General features: G+C 39.8%; 1 protein-coding gene and 2 pseudogenes across 6 annotated transcripts in view; all 3 read right to left on the bottom strand.

Annotated features, from left to right (window-relative positions):
* Znf182 (zinc finger protein 182) overlaps positions 1 to 5,773 on the bottom strand; it is an 87,691-nt gene extending 81,918 nt beyond the window's left edge. Inside the window, exons 1-5 of one of the 6 annotated variants that reach the window (XM_028863006.2) lie at positions 5,528 to 5,771; positions 5,001 to 5,059; positions 2,368 to 2,400; positions 565 to 691; positions 260 to 352 (exon numbers count right to left, since the gene is read on the bottom strand). In XM_028863006.2, the coding sequence (XP_028718839.1) occupies positions 260 to 352; positions 565 to 598 (127 nt within the window). In that variant the 5' untranslated portion in view covers positions 599 to 691; positions 2,368 to 2,400; positions 5,001 to 5,059; positions 5,528 to 5,771. Of the gene's footprint in view, positions 1 to 259; positions 353 to 564; positions 705 to 2,367; positions 2,401 to 5,000; positions 5,060 to 5,527 lie in introns of all 6 variants that reach the window. The other 5 variants (XM_028863014.2, XM_028863013.2, XM_037199080.1 and 2 more) reach the window with 5 other exon arrangements.
* Positions 5,774 to 7,916: 2,143 nt separating this feature from the next.
* LOC114688419 lies at positions 7,917 to 8,741 on the bottom strand (annotated as a pseudogene).
* A 3,374-nt stretch (positions 8,742 to 12,115) lies between these two features.
* Positions 12,116 to 13,467, bottom strand: LOC114688424 (annotated as a pseudogene).
* Between the last annotated feature and the right edge of the window lie 5,747 nt (positions 13,468 to 19,214).

The raw sequence follows: 19,214 nt of genomic DNA, 5'->3' as shown, positions 1-19,214 counted from the left end.
ATGCAAATATCTTTTAAGAAAGGCTGGAAATGATTGAAGTGAATGAAAAAAGAAGCAGAATGAATAAGCCAGAATAGGGCCCAGTTTCTTAACAGCTCATTCAAAGGTTACTATGAGAGAAACCTACTAAACAATTTGGAATGAGCAGTAAGAGTATATATAACATTTAAGAAGATACTTTTGAGATTTTAAAAATGTAAAACCTTTACCAGAGCATCTAAGGTCTTGCTCTCACCATCTTCCAATTCTCCCTTCTTACCTGTGCAACTTGTACTCGGGATTTCTCTCTTTATGATGCCAAGGACCCCTTGCTCCAAAGAGGTGATTACATCTGGTTTGGTAATAGGATACCCTGTAGTGGGAAATCATACAAGACTTGGCTACTCTGTGTGACATTCAGTTAAAAAATTAGTAAGGTGTGTTTTAGTAAAGGTATGTTTCACATAGGCAATTATCATCTTGTTTAAGAGGAAATAAGAAATTAAATCTCTAGAACCCAGAGTATTAGAATACTTTAGAGACACAATTGGTGACACCATGAATTATTCAACAAGCCATCCTTACCCAAAGAGACAAGATGGCTATAATTCTCTAGCATCACATCTCTGTATAGGCTCCTCTGAATAGGGTCCAGTTGATTCCACTCTTCCTGGGTGAAGTCCACAGACACATCCTCGAATGACACTGATCCCTGCAATTGCATACTTTTATTCAATTAGTTTGGTAAAAATTAGTGATACTATTTCTCTCAAAATGTTAGTAAATATTTGTTTTAATATTCTTTTAAAAATTGACACATTAAAATTGTACATATTTATGGATTATAATGTGTGAGAGAGAGGGGGCAGGGAGAGAGAGAGATATTAGACTAGGCTAATTGAAGTGATAATGTTCTTTATGATAAACAAAATATTCTTCAAGGAGAAGCTATTGTTTTACCATTTTAAAAATCCTTCTTAGGGACTAGGGGTGTAGATCAGTGGTAGAATACTTGACCAGTATGCACAGTATGGCCCCAAGCTCCATCCTCAGCACTGCAACAGCCTTCTTCAAGATTTGCAATATCTAATCAAAGCAAAGGGCTCTTGTACTATGGAAACTATTAAGTAATGAGATAAATATTGATAATCCAGTAGAAAAAAGAAAAATATTTAATAGGTATTTCACAAAAGACAATATCCAAATGGTGAATAAACATACAAAAAGATGCTTAACATTATTAGTCATCAGAGAAACACACACTTAAGCCACACTGAGATACTAATACTAGTATTTTCCAACAGAACAGCTAAAATTAAAACTAACAACCTAAATGTTGGCAGTGATGTGTAGAAACACAAATTATCATACTTTGCTGGTAGGAGTAAAATGGTACAGACACTTTGGAAAATGGCTTGGTAGAATTGCTAAAACTGAAAATACTTCTAACTTACAAAATTGTAACCTCATTCTTCGGTATATATCTAACGGAAATGTGCACACGGGTTCACCAATACATAAACAAAAATATTCCCAGAAATATTGTTTATAATAGCCAAAATGGAAACATCCATCATCAGTGGATTTGAAGAGTAATTGTGAACTACTTATGTAATAGAATGGTATATAATAACAAAAATAGAACAAATTATACTTATACCTAAAGTAACAAGAATGTAAATATAAAACATGATGGGCTGGAGATATAGCTCAGTGGAAAAGTGCTTACCTAACATTTGTGAGGCCTTGGGCTCCATTCCCAGCATCACAAAAAAATCATGACAAGTGAAAGCAGTCAGATCAAAAGAATAATATGTATATTTCTATTTATGTGAAAGTCAAGAAGAGAAAAAGTAAATTATGATGATAGAAATTAGAAAGTGGTTATTATAAATCAAGAGCTAATGATTAGAAATGGCATGGAAGTTTCTGGAAGGCATGTCATTTCCTCTTCTTTTTTGATCCAAGTATTGCTTACATAAGTGTTTTCAATCTGTAGAAGTTCATGAAACTGTATACTTTATATGTTTTTCTACTTATGCTATATTTCAATAAATCTACATAAGATTTTTTGTCTAAGTTATATTTCTACAAAAGGTTTAAAAATAGAAAGACAAGGATTTTAAACCCCAAGTGGAAAAAGAAAACAGTATTTGAAAAAGAATTCACAAAAGTAATATAAAAAGAGAAAAACATAAAGTTGTTCAACCATATTGATAAACACAAACTAAAACATAAGATATTTCCAACTATCGCATTGCAAATCTTAAAATTATGACAAAAGGATTCACAAGGGTCTTTTCACTCATTACTAGAGAAGCTGTCAACTTGTATTAACATTTCAAAATGCAATTTGATGATATCTAAGCAAGCTCACAACACACCCACCTTTTAAAGTAAACACTTTAGAAATGCTCATCTCTGAAAACAAAGATGACAAGAGATCACCACACAGAGGTCCTTCAACATGATGTTCATCAATAAATCATGGTGTATGAATACAAGAGAAAAATATAGCTGTTTAAAATATTCCTATGTGAACCAGCTTTGGTGGCATATCCCTATAATCTCAGCACTCAGGAAGCCAAGGCAGGAGAATCCCAAATTCAAGGCTAGCTCAGGCTACACGTGTGAAACCCTATCTCAAAACTAAAACAAAAAATTGAAGAAAACAAAATAAAATCTCAACTAGCTAGATGTGCAGTTCAGCGGTAGAGAACTTATTTAGCACGTAGGAGGCCTGGGGTTCCTTCCTCTGCGCTGATGCTAAAAAATACAACAAAAACCTTCTGGGTCCCTGATACTGAAACATCTGTAAAAAACTATCTTATATTTTATCCCAGCTGTGCCAGTGATCACTTGCTTATCTACTCTGTTCCTCACCTGGAAGATGTGAATGATAATTGTATCCATTTCATAGTGTTATTATGAGTATTAAAATTGCCTATGCATATAAAGTATTTTTTAGTATAGAGCTATGCATAGTATAAGCTCACTTGCTGCCACTCCTATTACCATTAGCACCACCATGTGTGTTTTGTCATCATCATTACTACTACAGATTGAGTAGTCCTTATCTAAAATGCTTGAGACAAAGAAGTAGTTTAGATTTGGGATTTTTTTGAATATTTATATATCTTCACATGATAAGATATTTTAGGGATGAGAGCCAAATGGACACATGAAATTCATTTGTTCATATATATATACTGTTTAAGGTAATTTTGTAAAATATTCAGTATGTTTGCATTTTGTACATGACCCATCATCACATAAGGTCAGTTGTGGAATTTTCCACTTGAGGCATCATGTCCACAAAGCACAAAGCTGCATATTTTGTAGCTTTGGGGAATTTAGATTTTCAGATTAGGGATGCTCACTTTGTACTGCTATGACCAAATATTACAATGTAAAGGGAAGACAAAGAGTTGCAAAAGTTTTTATTAATGAGTTAATTTTAACTATTATGTTTCGAATTATTGTACATATAGAAAGAACAAGGCAGAGAGGGCAGAAGTTAACCAACTTCAAACGATCTGCAATGATTGGTGATATGATATCATGAGATCCTTTTTCCCTTTTAATTTTATTTAGTATTATTGTTTTCCTGGGAGTAGAACAAAGGGCCTCTTGACCATGTTAGCACTCTGCCAAATGAACTACATACATGCCCTAGTGTCCTCTTTTACACTTCCAGAGTTTATTTCCTGGATTGAATCCAAGTCCCACAGAATGCTAGACAAACTACCACTTGCTACACCCTTTATCTTTCTGGGTGGGCGTGTGTGCGTACGTGCATGTGTGCGTACCTGTGTGTTTTGAATTGATCCTTGATTTTTTTTTTTTAGAAAGTCTTGCTACATAGCTTGGGTTGGCTTGGAACTAACTAGGTAACCCAGGCTACCTTCAAATTCTTGATTATCCTGCCCCCACCTCCTGAAAATTGGGATAATAAGCGTGTAACTATGCTCATTAGAGAAGTTTTAATTCTGGTGCCATTCTTATCCCACTTTTGTATGAAGATGAAACAATACAGACTTGTAAAAGAAGGGCAGAAGGGAAAGAATGTAAAATGGTCAGGATGTCATGAACTCTGAGACTAAAAGTAAAAGGACAATCCTATGGGTTTCTCAGGGTTTTCATCTAGATAATAAAAACTATAAAAAAAAACTACTGGAAAATAATTTGAAGGACATATGGCTTATATCATCTTCTTTGACACCAAGGTTTTATTCACATGTAGTCCAGAACATGTTTGTGTAGGCTTGGCTTGGCTTGGCTTTTCTGAACAGTCACATCCCTTTTAGTTTTGCTTCAGCAAGACAGCTTTGGTTGACAGGAAGATAATTTAAGTCACAGCAGAGCAATATTAACCCTGTGTTTATCATAAGTTTTCTAATAGGGACTTGAAGGGACCCATCAGAGGACTGTCTGATCAATATTAGGAAATCTAAGTATCTATGCAAGTGGCTTACTGTCTTGTAAGGTTAGATAAAACAAGTGAATATGTTTTGTTACCTTTATGTTGTGGCTTACAGAAAACTCAGAAAAGTAACTGTACCTTAACATAAATATATAAAATCCTATGATACACACACACACACACACACACACACACACACACACACACACAGAGAGATACATATTTCATACTTATGCTGGTCTTGTTATATATCCTTAAACTTTGTGTTTATACATACCCACTTTATAGAATAAATAATAATACACTAATTCATATACTCATATATAAGGTTTATTATGTATGCATCAAGGCATTGTTCTAAACATACATTAAATCAATTGACATTCACAATCACCATACAAGGTAAGTATTACTATCATTATCATCCTAACCATTCCCATTTTACAGTTAAGGAAACCAGGGCACAGAGAGCTTTGGTAAGCTCCTAAAGCTGGTAAAAGCAATTTAGCTGCAGATTCTATAGTCTTTACCACCATACAATATTGCTTCTATCCTAATAAGGACAGAGGGTAGTTGGGAGAAGCAAGTAAGAACTTACCAAGGACTCAGTCATGACTGATTGTTGTGGCAAGAAGGCAAAGGCCTAAAAAGGCAGGACTGTTGAGAGGGAGAAGAAAAGAGAAGAGCTTCAGATGGCAAGGATACCCAGATTGAAAATTCACCAAATCAACAGGCCAGAAATCCACAAATGCCATGTGGTGAAACAGTCACTGTATAGCTAAGAAAAAAGGGTAAGGACATATGTTTTCCCCCATGGGTTCCCATCATCCAACAATACAGATCTGTGATGCGCCTCATAGGCCGTTGTATATTTATCACAGATTCCCTAAAACTCCCAATCGTATATCCCACAGAGCCCCACATCACTTACACTACTGATCCTATCACTCACTCTACAGCCTGATCATCACAAAACCCACATATTCCCATCATTCATTCCACAGCCCGCCTCGATCAAAGCCTCCACAGACCCTCTCACTCATTCAATGTATCTCCATTACACTGCTTGCAGCCCCCTGCCCAGATTCTCAGTACTCGTATTTGAGCCCCTCCCCAAATACTCACCCAGTAAATTCGCGTCTTTGCGGAGTCTACACTAGCCTGTCTCACTTGGCCTGCCTGAATACCAGCCCTCCCACTTCCGCTTTGAGTGAACTCCGCTCTCCTTCACTCCCTTCTCCAATCTTAAAATCTGAATTCTTATGCCGGCAAAGTCTCTTTAATGTTTCCCAATCAGTCATAACTTCCTGTGACGGCCACTTTTTAGTCCTTTACCCCGCCTTGGTTACTGTCAGTCACTAAACTTGCTCATGCGCAGTAGCCCTTCCTGAAGCCATCAGCGCTAGCAGTGCTAAATATTTTGATTACCACAAGGATCGAATTTGCAGGCAAGAAAAATGGATGCGCCAATAAGCCATGTTTTCAAGGGAGCGGACATCTTTATAGCCTTTGCCATTCCGTACAGTGGGGAAAAATCTGCCTCTTAATGTTTAGAAGAGATGAGATTTTGTGAGGAATTTGAACACTTGGCGATAAGATTAGGCATTTTGTACAAAGGCACACTAATAACGTGTGGCTTTTAGAGCTGAGGGCTACAGCCCCTGTCTCCGCTTCCCCACCCCCCACCCTCAGCAGGGAGATACCACTGCGGAGATGGGGGAATAGCTGGAAAGCCACCACCTTTCCTGGTATTCGGAGTAGAAGGGAATCAGAGCAGAGAACAATGTGTTCCTCTAAAGATAATCACCACTGTGGAGATGGGGAGAAATCATGGAGTTGGTGGGGCTTTGAGGAAATATGACTAGAGAAGTAAGTACTATTAGGCTAGCTGTGAAGAAGACTCAAATTGGTATGATCCCCTGTGGGAAATACTAGGATGTCAATGTAGGCAAGTCCGGGTATGATTCTGTGCTCAGAGAAAAAAATACGTGAAGAAAGTGACACCGGTAAGCACAGAGGCAGGGAGAGTCAGAGACAGAAAGAAAAGGAGGGACCCTAACGATGTTGTGTCTTAAGAGACTAGGGGAGAATCCACAAAGTCCTGACAGTGAGTCCGTTCCCCCTCACCCCTGCATGACCACATTCCTGGGAACCGGTAGCAGAGATTTGGGAAAGTGCATATGTCAGCCTCTGGGTCCTGTGGAACACCTCTCAGGGTCTTCTAGAGTCCTAGAGGAACCAACAGGAGACTGTTCCAGCTCTGGACTTCAGACACACTATAGTATCAGGCAAGGGACAATGAAGGAGTGATTTTTTTAGTGGTTATTACAACAGTAACACTATATAATTTAGTGTTATTACAACTTTCATTAATGAGGAATATATTAAAGACAAGGAAGAAGGGTTAGAGTTTTTTATAGAAACACATTAACAAAGCGTCCTTGAGTCAAGGGGATTGATGGACTTGGGTCTTATTTCAGAATATGGAAAAAGCACTGGGGAGTGCTATGGATTTGTGTACCCTCCAAAGATTAAGGTGTTGAAACCTTAACCCTCAGTGCAATATTATTCAGAGATGATGTCTTTGGGAAGTAATTAGAGTTAGATAATGTTATTAGGGTGAACCCTGATCTAATGGAATTGGTGCCCCCATAAAAGCCACTGAAGAGCTTACTTTTCATTTGGACAAAAATTAAGTCATTTGAGTAATAACAGTAATAAGCAGCTGTCTTGCAAGCAAGCAAGATGATCCTTGCCCCAAACCAAATCAACTGACTTTGATGTTGCCCTTTCTAGCCCCCAGAACTGTGAGAAAGCAATTCCTGATGTTTAAGCTAGTATTTTGTTATGGCAGCCAGAGCTGGAAAAGACAGGGACCTTACAGTTAATCTCTTGTTGGAACACAAAAACAAAGGCATGGAGCTTCATAGTCATCCCTGCTTTCCAGGAGCACAAGACTCAAATTGAATGACACTTTGGACTGAATTTAACCTTACTGTACCCTCATGATTCTCACTCCTCCCCACTCTGCCAGTCTCTTTTTTTTTTCCTTTTTTTTTTCTTTTTTCCAGACAGGGTTTCTCTGTGTAGCTTTGTGCCTCTCCTGGAACTCACTTGGTAGCCCAGGCTGGCCTCGAACTCACAGAGATCCACCTGGCTCTGCCTCCCGAGTGCTGGGATTAAAGGCGTGCGCCACCACCGCCCGGCCTGCCAGTCTTTCTAATTCACCCCCATTTCAGTTACACATTTAACTTAAGGTTAACTCTGCTTCATGACCAGTATTCACATTTTCTACCTCATATGAAATCTATGGGCATGGGGGCTGGGAACACAACTCAGTGGCCAAGCACATTCCTACCATGTAAGAGCCTTGGGTTTGATCCCCGCCCCCCCCAACCCCAAAGAAACATTTAAAGGCATGTGAGCCTTTATTCCCTTGTTTCTCACATAAAGTCACATGAGTTGGTTGTTTTTTGATGATTAGAGACCAAGTCCTATACCTTATATACTTCCTCTAGCTCTTGTCTTCAACTTTGGCTGGGGCTACAGCAGCAGCAACAGCAGAGGTGGTGGTAGTGGCAGTACCACAGTGAAAGGAGCCACAAATGCAGATGGATCAGACAAGACGACCTTGACATTTTCAGTAAGTGAGAAGGTATACTCAATCTCCACAGTCAGGACTCACTGTGTCCAATGATTATAGAATGGGGCACTGAAACAACAGTCTCATAATGTTCATATAAACACTGGCAACATTTATGGGTGCCTTCCAGGAAATGAGAATGAAGAGATAGATTGTTGATGTAAAGCACTTTGGAATTATAGATGTCGTTGTTGAACACCTGCTGTATAATCAGCCCCCAAAAGAAGGGGACAATGTTGAACATGTTCAGTAGGGTGGCTTTGCTGGCTCCCACTTTATCTCCAGTCTTTATAAGCTACACATCATTCAGAATTTCAGTGGTACCCCTGGAGATTTCAGTGATGAGGTTTAAAGCCTAGAAATCTCTCTTCTTGGGCTCTAGGTCATTGTTCTAGGCTGGACAGTGGTACTATCTGAGAGTCAGCAGCTAGTGCCTCCTTGGTGAACACAAAGCCCATATTCCCCTGGATATGAAGCAATAATTTTTCCAGAGTTGGGTTATTTTCCAAATGCCTATGGATGGCCTTGTGTATCATGGTGTTCTTGCCTATGAGCACCACAGTCATCCCTCCAAATATGCTTGGGGTCCACATCAACTGCTCCCACAATGAAGCATTTAGGATAATCATCCAAAAATCTGATGGCTTTAAAAAAGAAGTTGGATTTCTATGTGGCCCTGATCTCCCTGAGTACCATGGTAGAGAGCCAGGGATTATTATGCAGGGTTTAAAGATGATGCCACTCTAATGAGGGTGCCTGGGGGAAATGGCAAACTTTTTTTTTTATTTGAAAAACACATATAATGTAAAATATACTATGTTATCCATTTAACATATGCAATTAAGTGCCATTTTATGCATCCAAAATACCGCACAAACATTTTTACTATCTAGTTCCAGACCATCTTCATCACCCAAGACAAAATCCCTCAGCCATTAAACAATCATTTTCCATCTCTCCCTGATCCCAGATCCTAGCTACCACATACTTTTTTGCTGTCACTATGGACTTGCTTATTGTGATTATTTCATAAAAGTAGAATCACATACTAGCTTTTTGTTTGTTTTTCTGAGACAGGGTTTCTCTGTGTAGTTTTGGTGCCTGTCCTGGATCTCACTCTGTAGACCAGGCTGGCCTCAAACTCAAAGAGATTTTCCTGGCTCTGCCTCCCGAGTGTTGGGATTAAAGGTGTGTGCCACCACCGCCTGGCTAGCTTTTTGCTTTTAGTTTCTTTCATTGAGCATAGTGTCTTTGCTTTAGTCCATTTCTGTCATAAAAACAGAATTAACACAGACTGGATAATTTATAAATGATAGACATTTATTTGGTACATGGTTTGGAGGCTGGAAAATCCAAGAGCATGACACCAGGATCTGACCAGGGCCTTCAAGATGTATTGTAACAGCAAAATGATATCATGCACATTTTAGAGCAAGAAAGAGAAATCAATAAACTTAATTCTTTTCAATCATAAGATGAACCTACTTTGAGATAACTAACCTAGTCCCTCAATAATGACATGATGACTGGGAAAATATATGACATAGTAAATTTCTGGAAATAATCCTGATTTGGACAGGAGACCATCTAAGCAGTCACTCAAATTGAGAAAATAATCCTAGCAGATTGTCTTAGTTAGGGTTTCTATTGCTGCAACAAAATACAATGACCAAAAAGCAAGTTGGGGAAGAAAGTGTTTATTTGGCTTACACTTCAGCATTGCTATCCATCACTGAAGGAAGTCAGGACAAGAACCCAAATATGGCAGGATCCTGGGGGTAGGAGTGGATGTAGAGGTCATGGAAGGGCGCTGCTTACTGGCTTGCTTCCTATGGCTTGCTCAGTCTGTTTTCTTATAGAACCCAAGACCACCAGCCCAGGGATGGCACCACCCACCATGGGCTGGGCCCTCCCTGATTAATCACTAATTGAGAAAATGCCTTAAAGCTGGATCTCATGGAGGCATTTTCTCAACCTAGGCTCCTTTCTCTCTGATGACTGTATTTTGTGTCAAGTTGACACACAAAACCAGCCAGTACAGACTTCAAGTAGTGAATCTAAGAATCAAGAATGCCACAGCAACAGTTTGGCATGGTAGTGTTTTATGCTGTTGTTACACTTTTATGTGGCCTCCCTCTGTGTAGCAAAGCAGTAATACCCACCTTGGTAGAATTAACTACCGAGGACCAGAGTGATATATAAGAGACTTTTCCTGGAAAGATTACCCACCTCCTACACACTCATCTACTCACAGTAGAAAGGAAACCTGCAATATATCAAAATAATGTTTGCATCAAAGTCCAATTTGGTCAACCACGGAGTTGGGGTTACTAGCAGAATAAGGGTAAGGGGTTACAGGATGGGAAATGACTCAAATGCAGCTGTTCTCCCCTAGCAGTTTACTGCTTCTACAACTATGAAAAGAGTCTTTCCTAAATCTTGCAAGTTTCAGCATTCCTTGTTGTGTGAAATTGATTTACCTCCTGAATTTCATGAGCCTTTTATTTCCCTCTTGGAGTGAATGTTTAAATGGGGAGGGGGGAGAATAGCTATATAACACTCCACCCCTTTCTCAGCTGTTCCATTCTCTCTGATCCCCTCTTCCACAGTGTTCCCTGATCCTTGGAGGGCATGATTTAGATATCCACTTATAGTTTAGCATTGGCCTACAAAGCCACAGAAGTTTCTAAAAGCTTCTATGGATGAATCTCTGTGACACACCTCAAGGAAGTATATTTCCATTGATTAGTTGTGGCTGAGAGTAACAGTAATCTATGAGCATAAGCACAATGCTTAGAAGACCACCAGAAAACAAATTTTTACATTATAATTCATAACAGTAGCAAAATTATAATTATGAAGTAGTAACAAAAATAATGTTATGGTTGGGGGTTACCACAACATGAGGGACTGTAATAAAGGGTTACAGCATTAGGAAGGTCGAGACCCACTGCCCTATTGGAATTATTTGCTCAGGTTGTTTTTGCCTAGCTCCCATCTATAGCCTTCTGAACTTCTAGTGATTTATAACAAAGTGACACAGGGATAATGGGACATACAGTATTTTAGATTGCTTTCTAAGGATCGGAGCCTGCCCAAAGCCTTTTGAGCCTTTCTGTTGTGTATTATATAATACCCTTCTTTATCAAGTTATACAGAGGATGAGAAATTTGGGCAAGGAGAGATATGAAAACCCTCTAATATCCTGGAGCCACAAGCATTTCTACAGCTCTTTTACATTTACAATATGGGTTGTTGTAGGATTTTTCTTGATAACATTGTCAGGTATTGTATACATCTGACTACATCATTGTACTCCCAGGAATTTAATAGTTGTGCCTGGCCCTTATACCTTGTGTGAATTGATCTCACAGCTTCATTCCCTTAAGAGCACCTATAGATCTTTTGATTAATTTTTTCCTTTAGAATTATTTTATTAACTCATAAATGTACAACAGCTTCTTAACCCTACACATGCACTTACTTTTTTTTGGTTTTCAGAGCTTCTTTAGGAGGGGAAAGGAGGGAGGGGAAAGAGGAGAGCCAGACCTGGAGAAAGAAAGGTGATGGTGGGTGGGGGTGGGGGTGGGAGGAAGCAGAGCAGAGCAGAAAGAGTGCACTTACTTTTTTTTTTTAAGGAAAAAGGTATGTCTTAATACACCATGATCCTGGCTAATTATCGTTTCAAAGATTTTGAGAAAAATCTTAAAAACTGTCTCATATGTCACCTGAAACTTAAAAATTTAACATTATCAAAGAAGGAATGCTTCTACACTCTTACAAAGACCACTAGAAAGAAACAACAATTAAAAAGCTAAGAAACTGTCTCAAAGGCATTTTTTACAATTCTTCTTCCACAGTAAGGTAATGTTATTAAATAATCCAACCCATTCATAAAATGTCTCTCTGAATCTGCTCTGGTGTCTTCTGAAATATCACTGCATATTTATGTGTGACTGAGATAAGAGTTTCTTTAACATTGTTATTTTAGATAACCTGAAGGTGTTCAGTTACCTCTGAGTGCTCATCCTCTCCTATTTATACAGTGAAGCCCAGGATGAGTAAGAAGTTCAGTATTGGCTCCTCCCACAATAGTTCCCACTTTCTCTACTTCCTCCAGAACCAGAATTTCCTCCACCATATGGTCCTTTCATGTTCCTGATACAACAAAGTTTCCACTCTTCATTGTACCATAGTTAGAAGGTTGCTGGTTATAATTTCCAAAATCATTGTAATTTCTACTTCCGTAATTTCCTCCTTCATATTTGTCATAACCACCTCCATAGTCCCCACCCTGGTTGCCAGATACAGGTCCTCCACCACAATATCCTCCTTTTCTTCCTCCATAATCAGGGCAACCTCCAAAATGGTCACCTCCTCCATACCCATTATAGCCATCACCAAATCCATGTCCACTTCCATGTCTATCAGATTTGCCTCTTAAAGTTGCTTCCTGGTCCTGGTCCAAAATAGCTACTGCCACTTTGAGAATCCCCCAAACCAACCTTTCCTTCTTTTCTACTCCAAGAACTTTGTGTTGGTCCTGATACAGTCTCTCAACTCACCAGCCTACCTCATAAAACAGCACTGAGCTACATGACAATAGCCCACCACCTCATCTCTTGTATTCTCCTAGTCAACCAGAGACAGCCACCCCAACCCTCTTGGGATGGATAACTCCTTTCTTCCTTTTCTTGAGCCAGAACCTTTAAAATGGCCATGTACCAGTAGGCTGTCACTGTCTTTGCCCCATCTAGAGGCAGCCATCCACCCCACCCCTGCTTGTCCCCTCCCAGGTAAATTAAATCTCCTTTGTGCTGAGAATTTGGTGTCTGGGTGTATTCTGTGCCCTAGACCCCTTCAATCTGGTCTTCCTGCATTTCTTTTCTTGACAATGTTTTTCTAATTTCTTCATTGTGACCATTGATGGTGTGATATTTTTGCAATACAATTTTATCCACATGATCATGGTCATCAATAGTAAAAAAGCCAAAGCCTCTTTTCTTTCTAGATTGCAGATCAGTAATTATTTTAATATTATCAATTTTTCTGTATTGTTCAAAGTAATCTCCAAGGTGGTGTTCTTTACCATCTTCTTTAATCCCACCAACAAACAGCTTCTTCACAGTCACATGGGCTCCCCCTCCTCAACTCCTCGACTCCTCTCTTGCTGCAGCACATTTTGGCTTAACTACCCTCCCATCAATGGAATGAGGCCATGCAGCCTTGGCAGCCTCAACCTTGGCCATGGATGAGAAAGTTATAAAACAAATTCCTCTTGATCTTTTGCTTTCAGAATCCTTTATAATCACACTGTTTGTGAAATTTCCCTATTGCTCACAGTAGTTTCTCAAACTTTCTTCTGTGGTTTCAAAGCTTAAGCCACTAACTGTTTATGGAACTTTTCGTTTTCTCTCTCCATTGTGGATTCAATCATTCTAGTCCAGTTTTCTGTAGCTGAGTGAGATGAGAAAGATCTCCCTGGATGTGCACAAGCATGAGACATGTCCTGATGCTTTGGTGAGAGCAGCTGGTACTTGAGAAACTGTGCTGCTGGGAACACCTGTACACAGGACTCAGTGCCGATGCTACATTTAGATAATTTTCTAAACCTGTGAAATACTCAAAGATTAGCATTATCCCATCTACATAATGAAACATATTTACAGAGGTTAGACATGACAACAAAACAAGGTCCTGGGCCACCATCCCATGACAGTAGGAATATGAAGGTAACCTTGGAAGAAAGTAGCTGCAAAATTGGTCTTTGGATTTAGTAGCTAAGGAAATAATAAATAATGCACTAGCAAGATCCAATACAGCATGTAAAAAAAACATTAACTACATCAGTCATTCAGTCAAAAGAGTGATGTTGGACTCGGAGGCATGGATGGGGTGTGTGATACCTTATATAACTTTTTATAACCAACAATCATTCTCCAAGGACCACCTTGCTTCTTCACAGGCCTTATTGGGATATCGATAGGGCTCTGGGCTGCATAAATAATCTCCACCTTTTCTGTAATTTCATCATAGCCTCCAGGCAGTTTGTCCTGTTTGATACTGTCATAGTTAGGGTTTCTATTGCTGTGAAGAGACACCATGACCATGATAATTCCTATAAAGGGAAACATTTAATTGGGGCTTGCTAAGTCTATTTTTGTCATTGTGGGAAGCATGGCACTTCACAGGCAGACATGGTGCCAGAGAAGGAGCTGAGAGTTCTACATCTGGATCAGTAGGCAGCAGGAAGAGCAAGTGAGCCACTGGGCTAGGCTTGAGCACCACAAAGCCCACTTCCTCCAACAAGTAACCACACCTACTAAAATGAGAATACACCTCCTAACAGTGCCACTCCCTATGGGTCTATGGAGGTCATTTTTGTTCAAACCACCATGGATATTCACCACACTACTTGGGGTAGGAAATTTTACATATTCCCATTTTGTTCAACCATTCAGATTCTCTCTTGCTTTCTATACTCTCAGGGAAAACTCTGCAGTGTTGGTATATAGGATGTGCCCCAGGAATACATCCACCCACCAGACTACTCTCTTGCAGTAGAGAAATGCATACCATGTACTCTTCATGGGCATAATTGCACACCATTAGGACAAGCTTGGTCCCTTTATTTGCACAGTCCTATCCCCATACTCACCAACTGTTGCTCATTACCCCTGATGCTTTAGGAGATTTCCATAAATTAAATTCTCTCTTTTCCAGTATTCATCAAAGCCCAAGTATTATGTACATTAGTAGGCAGCCAATGAATCTATAATTAATGAGTCCTCTGGTCACAATGTATGGTGCTCATATGAAGAAAAACTTAGTTGCCACATCAGAAGATCAGTTGGGATGGTTCTCAAACCAGAACATCTTCTTCCTCTATAGGAGGTACAGTTGGGGTGACATGTAACTCCCTGTCTTCCACTCCTTTTAAACTTTTGGTGAGCTTCTAGTCAGGCTTTAAAGTCTTTAAAAGACTCTCCAACATGGAATTTGGGTTTTTATCAAAATTTTCACTAGGAACTCCAGCTCCACAAATACTGCCACATCTGCTTTGGAGTAACTCAGACAGAACCCATTATGTTTATTCATTTCCTCATTTTTTAAGTGCTTTACCACCGTATGGATTCAATTTATAACCTAGTCAAGATAATTCAGGTCTACAAAATCATTTAGGTTTGCCAAAACTTCTCCTACTGTATGAATATCACATTCCACCATGGGACTTAACAAAGCCTTTAAAGCCCCATACCAGTCTTGAGGTTCCTGCTTAATTAACTTCTTTTACTAACATAGTTTTACCTGGTCTGGTGAACTGAGAAGAAAACACTGCTTTTCTTATCTCCAGTTTCTTTACTATTATTATTACCCCACTTCCTCCCTTTTTGCTATCTAACTCTTCCAAATTTTGGATCCCAGGAAGGGCTCTTTAGGACAGGTCTAACTTGTACTCTCTGAATATCCTGCAAATCATAAGAAACAGCAAGACAGTACCTCCATCTCATCTTCTCTTACACAAACAAATTCCCCTCTGAGAAGCTTTCTCAGATTTAGATTCATTTCTTAGCATACATAGTAGCAGCTTGACAACTTCTGTGGTGGTTTGCTGATACTCTTTGCCATTATGTGCTACTACCATAGACCAAAAATTTGTTGTAAACTGTAATAGTATTCAGGGCATCTTCCTAATCATGCTGTGGACTGCATTCATAAAGCAGGCATGCCACTTCAAATTACATAAAGGAAGGCGGCCTCACTGGGATTTTCTCCATTGACTCCCATTACATGGTTTCCTTTAGTGTAGATGTAACCATCTTATTAAATAAGAAACACAGAGCCAATACAGAGATGAAAGCCAAGAGGTCAGAGCAATAGCTAAGAGCTAAAAACCTTACCCTTCACGGTCGCTGTTGTCCTACCTCTCCGAAAGAGACCTACTTCCTGTGTGTTTGTGCTTTTTATTGACTTTCTATTCTGCCTTCTCATTGGTTGTAAACCCAACCACATGACCTCCTTGTCACTGCCCGTCTGTACAGACCTCCAGGTCTTCTATGGTTGGTATTGAGATTAAAGGCGTGTGTCTCCATGCTGGCTGTATCCTTGAACACACAGAGATCCACCTAGCTCTGCTTCCCAAGAGCTGGGATTAAAGGCATGTGCCACCAACGCCTGGCTCTGCTATGGCTTGCTATTAGCTCTGACCCCCAGGCAACTTTATTTACTAACATATAAATAAAATCACATGTAGCATGAATCTTAAAGAGTCATTAATAAAATCAAACCTGAGGCCAGTTATTGGGGTGAACACTGGAAGGTCAGAGAAGGAGAACAAGCCACAGCCACCACACCTTGCCAGTTTTTCAGCTAGTCTTGTTTCCTCAGACTGGAGGCCTCTGAATCCTCATCCAGAATGGGTCTCAGCTGAATTGCTGTTCAAAAGCCTGAATGCTTAACCAGCCAAATGCTTAACTAGCCAAATGCTTCTAATTCCTGGTCCTCACGCCTTATATATCTTTCTGCCTTCTACCACCACTCCCTGGGATTAAAGGCTTGATTTCTGGGATTAAAGGCGTGAGTCACCATGCTTAGCTGTATCCTTGAACAGATGGATTTCTGCCTCTGGAATGCTAGGATTAAAGGCGTGTGCTACCACTGCCTATCCTTTATGTTTAATATTGTGGCTGCTCTGTCTCTGACCCCAGATAAGTTTATTAGCATGCACAATATTTGGGGGAATACAATACCACAATCACATTTCAGTACAAATAAAATATCACCATACTTTAGCATTGGTTGCATGTCTTAGCATCATTTTAGGGGAAATGCAACTGCTGACATAGCAATAAAGTACACTATCTCATACTATCTGGAAGAAGGTAGCAACATCAGGTTTATCCCACAATCGATCTCCAACCTCGTGTGGATCAGCTTCAGTTTCATGTCTTGTAACCCATAGCCAGGGCCAAGCAGTCACTCAATTCATTTTTAATCTGCCAATCTCCTTGAACACAAAACTAGCCCCATCCTGCTTTCTGGTGCCCTTTTCCTCCTAAATCTATACATTTTTTTTCTTTTCTTAGTTCCTTTTCATTATAGATCTGCATAAGAGTGAACACTAACAAACACGTGACAGTTGATACTAGGCTGTTTTGAGATTTCCTCTGCCAATGCAATTAATTCAAAACTCTTAAATTTAGCCTCAGGCTGATTTTTTGGACAAGGGAAAAAACCAGCCATATTCTTAGCCAAAATATCACAAGAATAGTCCATAGGCCACATACCAATAAATATTCTTCTCTGAAACCTCTTGAGCCAGGCCCCCACAATTCAAATCACCCTCAATACCACTGTTTTCCATGTTCCCACTAGTTTGGCCTGTTAAGCTCCACCTAAAGCATTCTACCACTTTTCTAATACCAAGTCCCAAAGTCCACATTCCTCTAAACAATAAATGGTTAGGCCTATCACAGCAATACCCCAGTCCCTGGCATGAACTTCTGTCTTAGTGTTTCTATTACTGTGAAGAGACACCATATCTATGGCAACTCTTATAAAGGAAAACATTTAATTGGGGCTGGCTTATAGTTTCAGAAGTTTAGTCCATTTTCGTCATGGCAGGAAGCATGGTGGTATGCACATACAGACATGGTGCTGGAGAAGCTGAGAGTTCTACATTTGGATCTGCAAACATCAGGAAGAGACTGAGACACATTAGGCTTGGCTTGAGCTTCTGAGACCTCAAAGCACACCCTCAGTGACACACTTCCTCCAACAATGCCACACTTCCTTCAACAAGGCCACAGCTCCCAATAGTACCAGTCTCTATGAACCTATGGGGCCATTTTCATTAAAACTACTACACTTAAAAGCAAATCAGTAAGTCCAAGAAGCCTCCTCTCAGATGGTCAGAATCTCTTCCTACAACAGTTGTTTAGTACTTCTGTAACTCTGTAGAGAAGCTTTCTCCTAAATTTTGCAAGTTCTAGCTTTCTGAGACATGTGAAATTTGTTTGCCTCCCAAGTCTCATGAGCTTCTCACTCTCCTCCTGGAAGGACTGTTTCAGTTCTGGGAAACTACTAAATACAGAACTGTCCAGTTATCCAGGCAAGGTGGTAAGTCACATATCTGTGTACTCAGTAGTCAGATGCTAGACATTGTGTGTCCTGTGCACCTGAACATAAAGAGGGGAGCAAGTTGGCCTTGAAGCAAGTGTGCACTACATTGATCCCCTAGGCTATAGTGGGAGGTGTTCCATTGAGTTGGGGGACTCTGAAACAAGTGTAGCTGGTAAAGAAGATTGCAAGGTGGAGACATCTTTCTGAGACTGAGCCTCTGAAAGAAGTTGGAGAAGGTCTCTAGAAAACAACTCTAATTATATGTATGTATGTATGTATGTATGTATGTATGTATGTATGTATGTATTTACTTGTGCATGTGTGCACATGCCAAACATGTGCAGGTCAAAGGACAACTTTTGGGAGTCAGTTCTTTCTTTCTACTATGTGTGTTCCAGGGATTGAACTCAGTTCGTGAACCTTGACAGCCAGTGCCTTTACCTGTTGAGTCATCTGGCCAGCACCAGGAGACATTTTTGTCAATAACATGACCCTGTGGTTGTTGCACCTGGATCTGCTGTGATCTAGTTCCTCTCCAGAGTCACATCAAGAACTCAGATTTTGGATGAGGTGGCTAATGCTAAGGTAAAAAAATAACAAAATTGAGCTAGCATACCATACATGAAGCCCTGGGTTCCATCTCAAGCACCCAAATAATTGGAAGGTTATTTTCCTATCCCTCTCAGGACTCCTAAAGAGGCAATCATTTTATTCAGTACAAGCCAGCAGACCTATGCTTTGCTTAGCTCACTGTTACTTTTTACTGGGAACCCAACCTCCCCAAACACTAGATAGAGGGAAAACTGAAACAGTCTTCTGTTCTAGAGTAACAGATGACACAATATCACTGTGATAATGGTAAAGACAGTACATCTGCTCCTTTGCTGGTAGCTACCTACAAATTGGAAAAGACAAAAGTAGGGGTCATGCAGAAGACTCTACTTCTCATGTGGAGGAGGAGACATCCTCTCTTTTCTCCTGAGACCCAGTGTTATTTTTAGGTCATGGACCAGGAGCTAAATGAAGAGGAGATGCCTAGCTAAGAAG

This window comes from Peromyscus leucopus, chromosome X (assembly GCF_004664715.2).
Source record: "Peromyscus leucopus breed LL Stock chromosome X, UCI_PerLeu_2.1, whole genome shotgun sequence".
Taxonomy (NCBI): Eukaryota; Metazoa; Chordata; class Mammalia; order Rodentia; family Cricetidae; genus Peromyscus; species Peromyscus leucopus.
The sequence above is the reverse complement of the archived record's forward strand: the minus strand, read 5'-3'. Positions and strand labels throughout refer to the sequence as shown.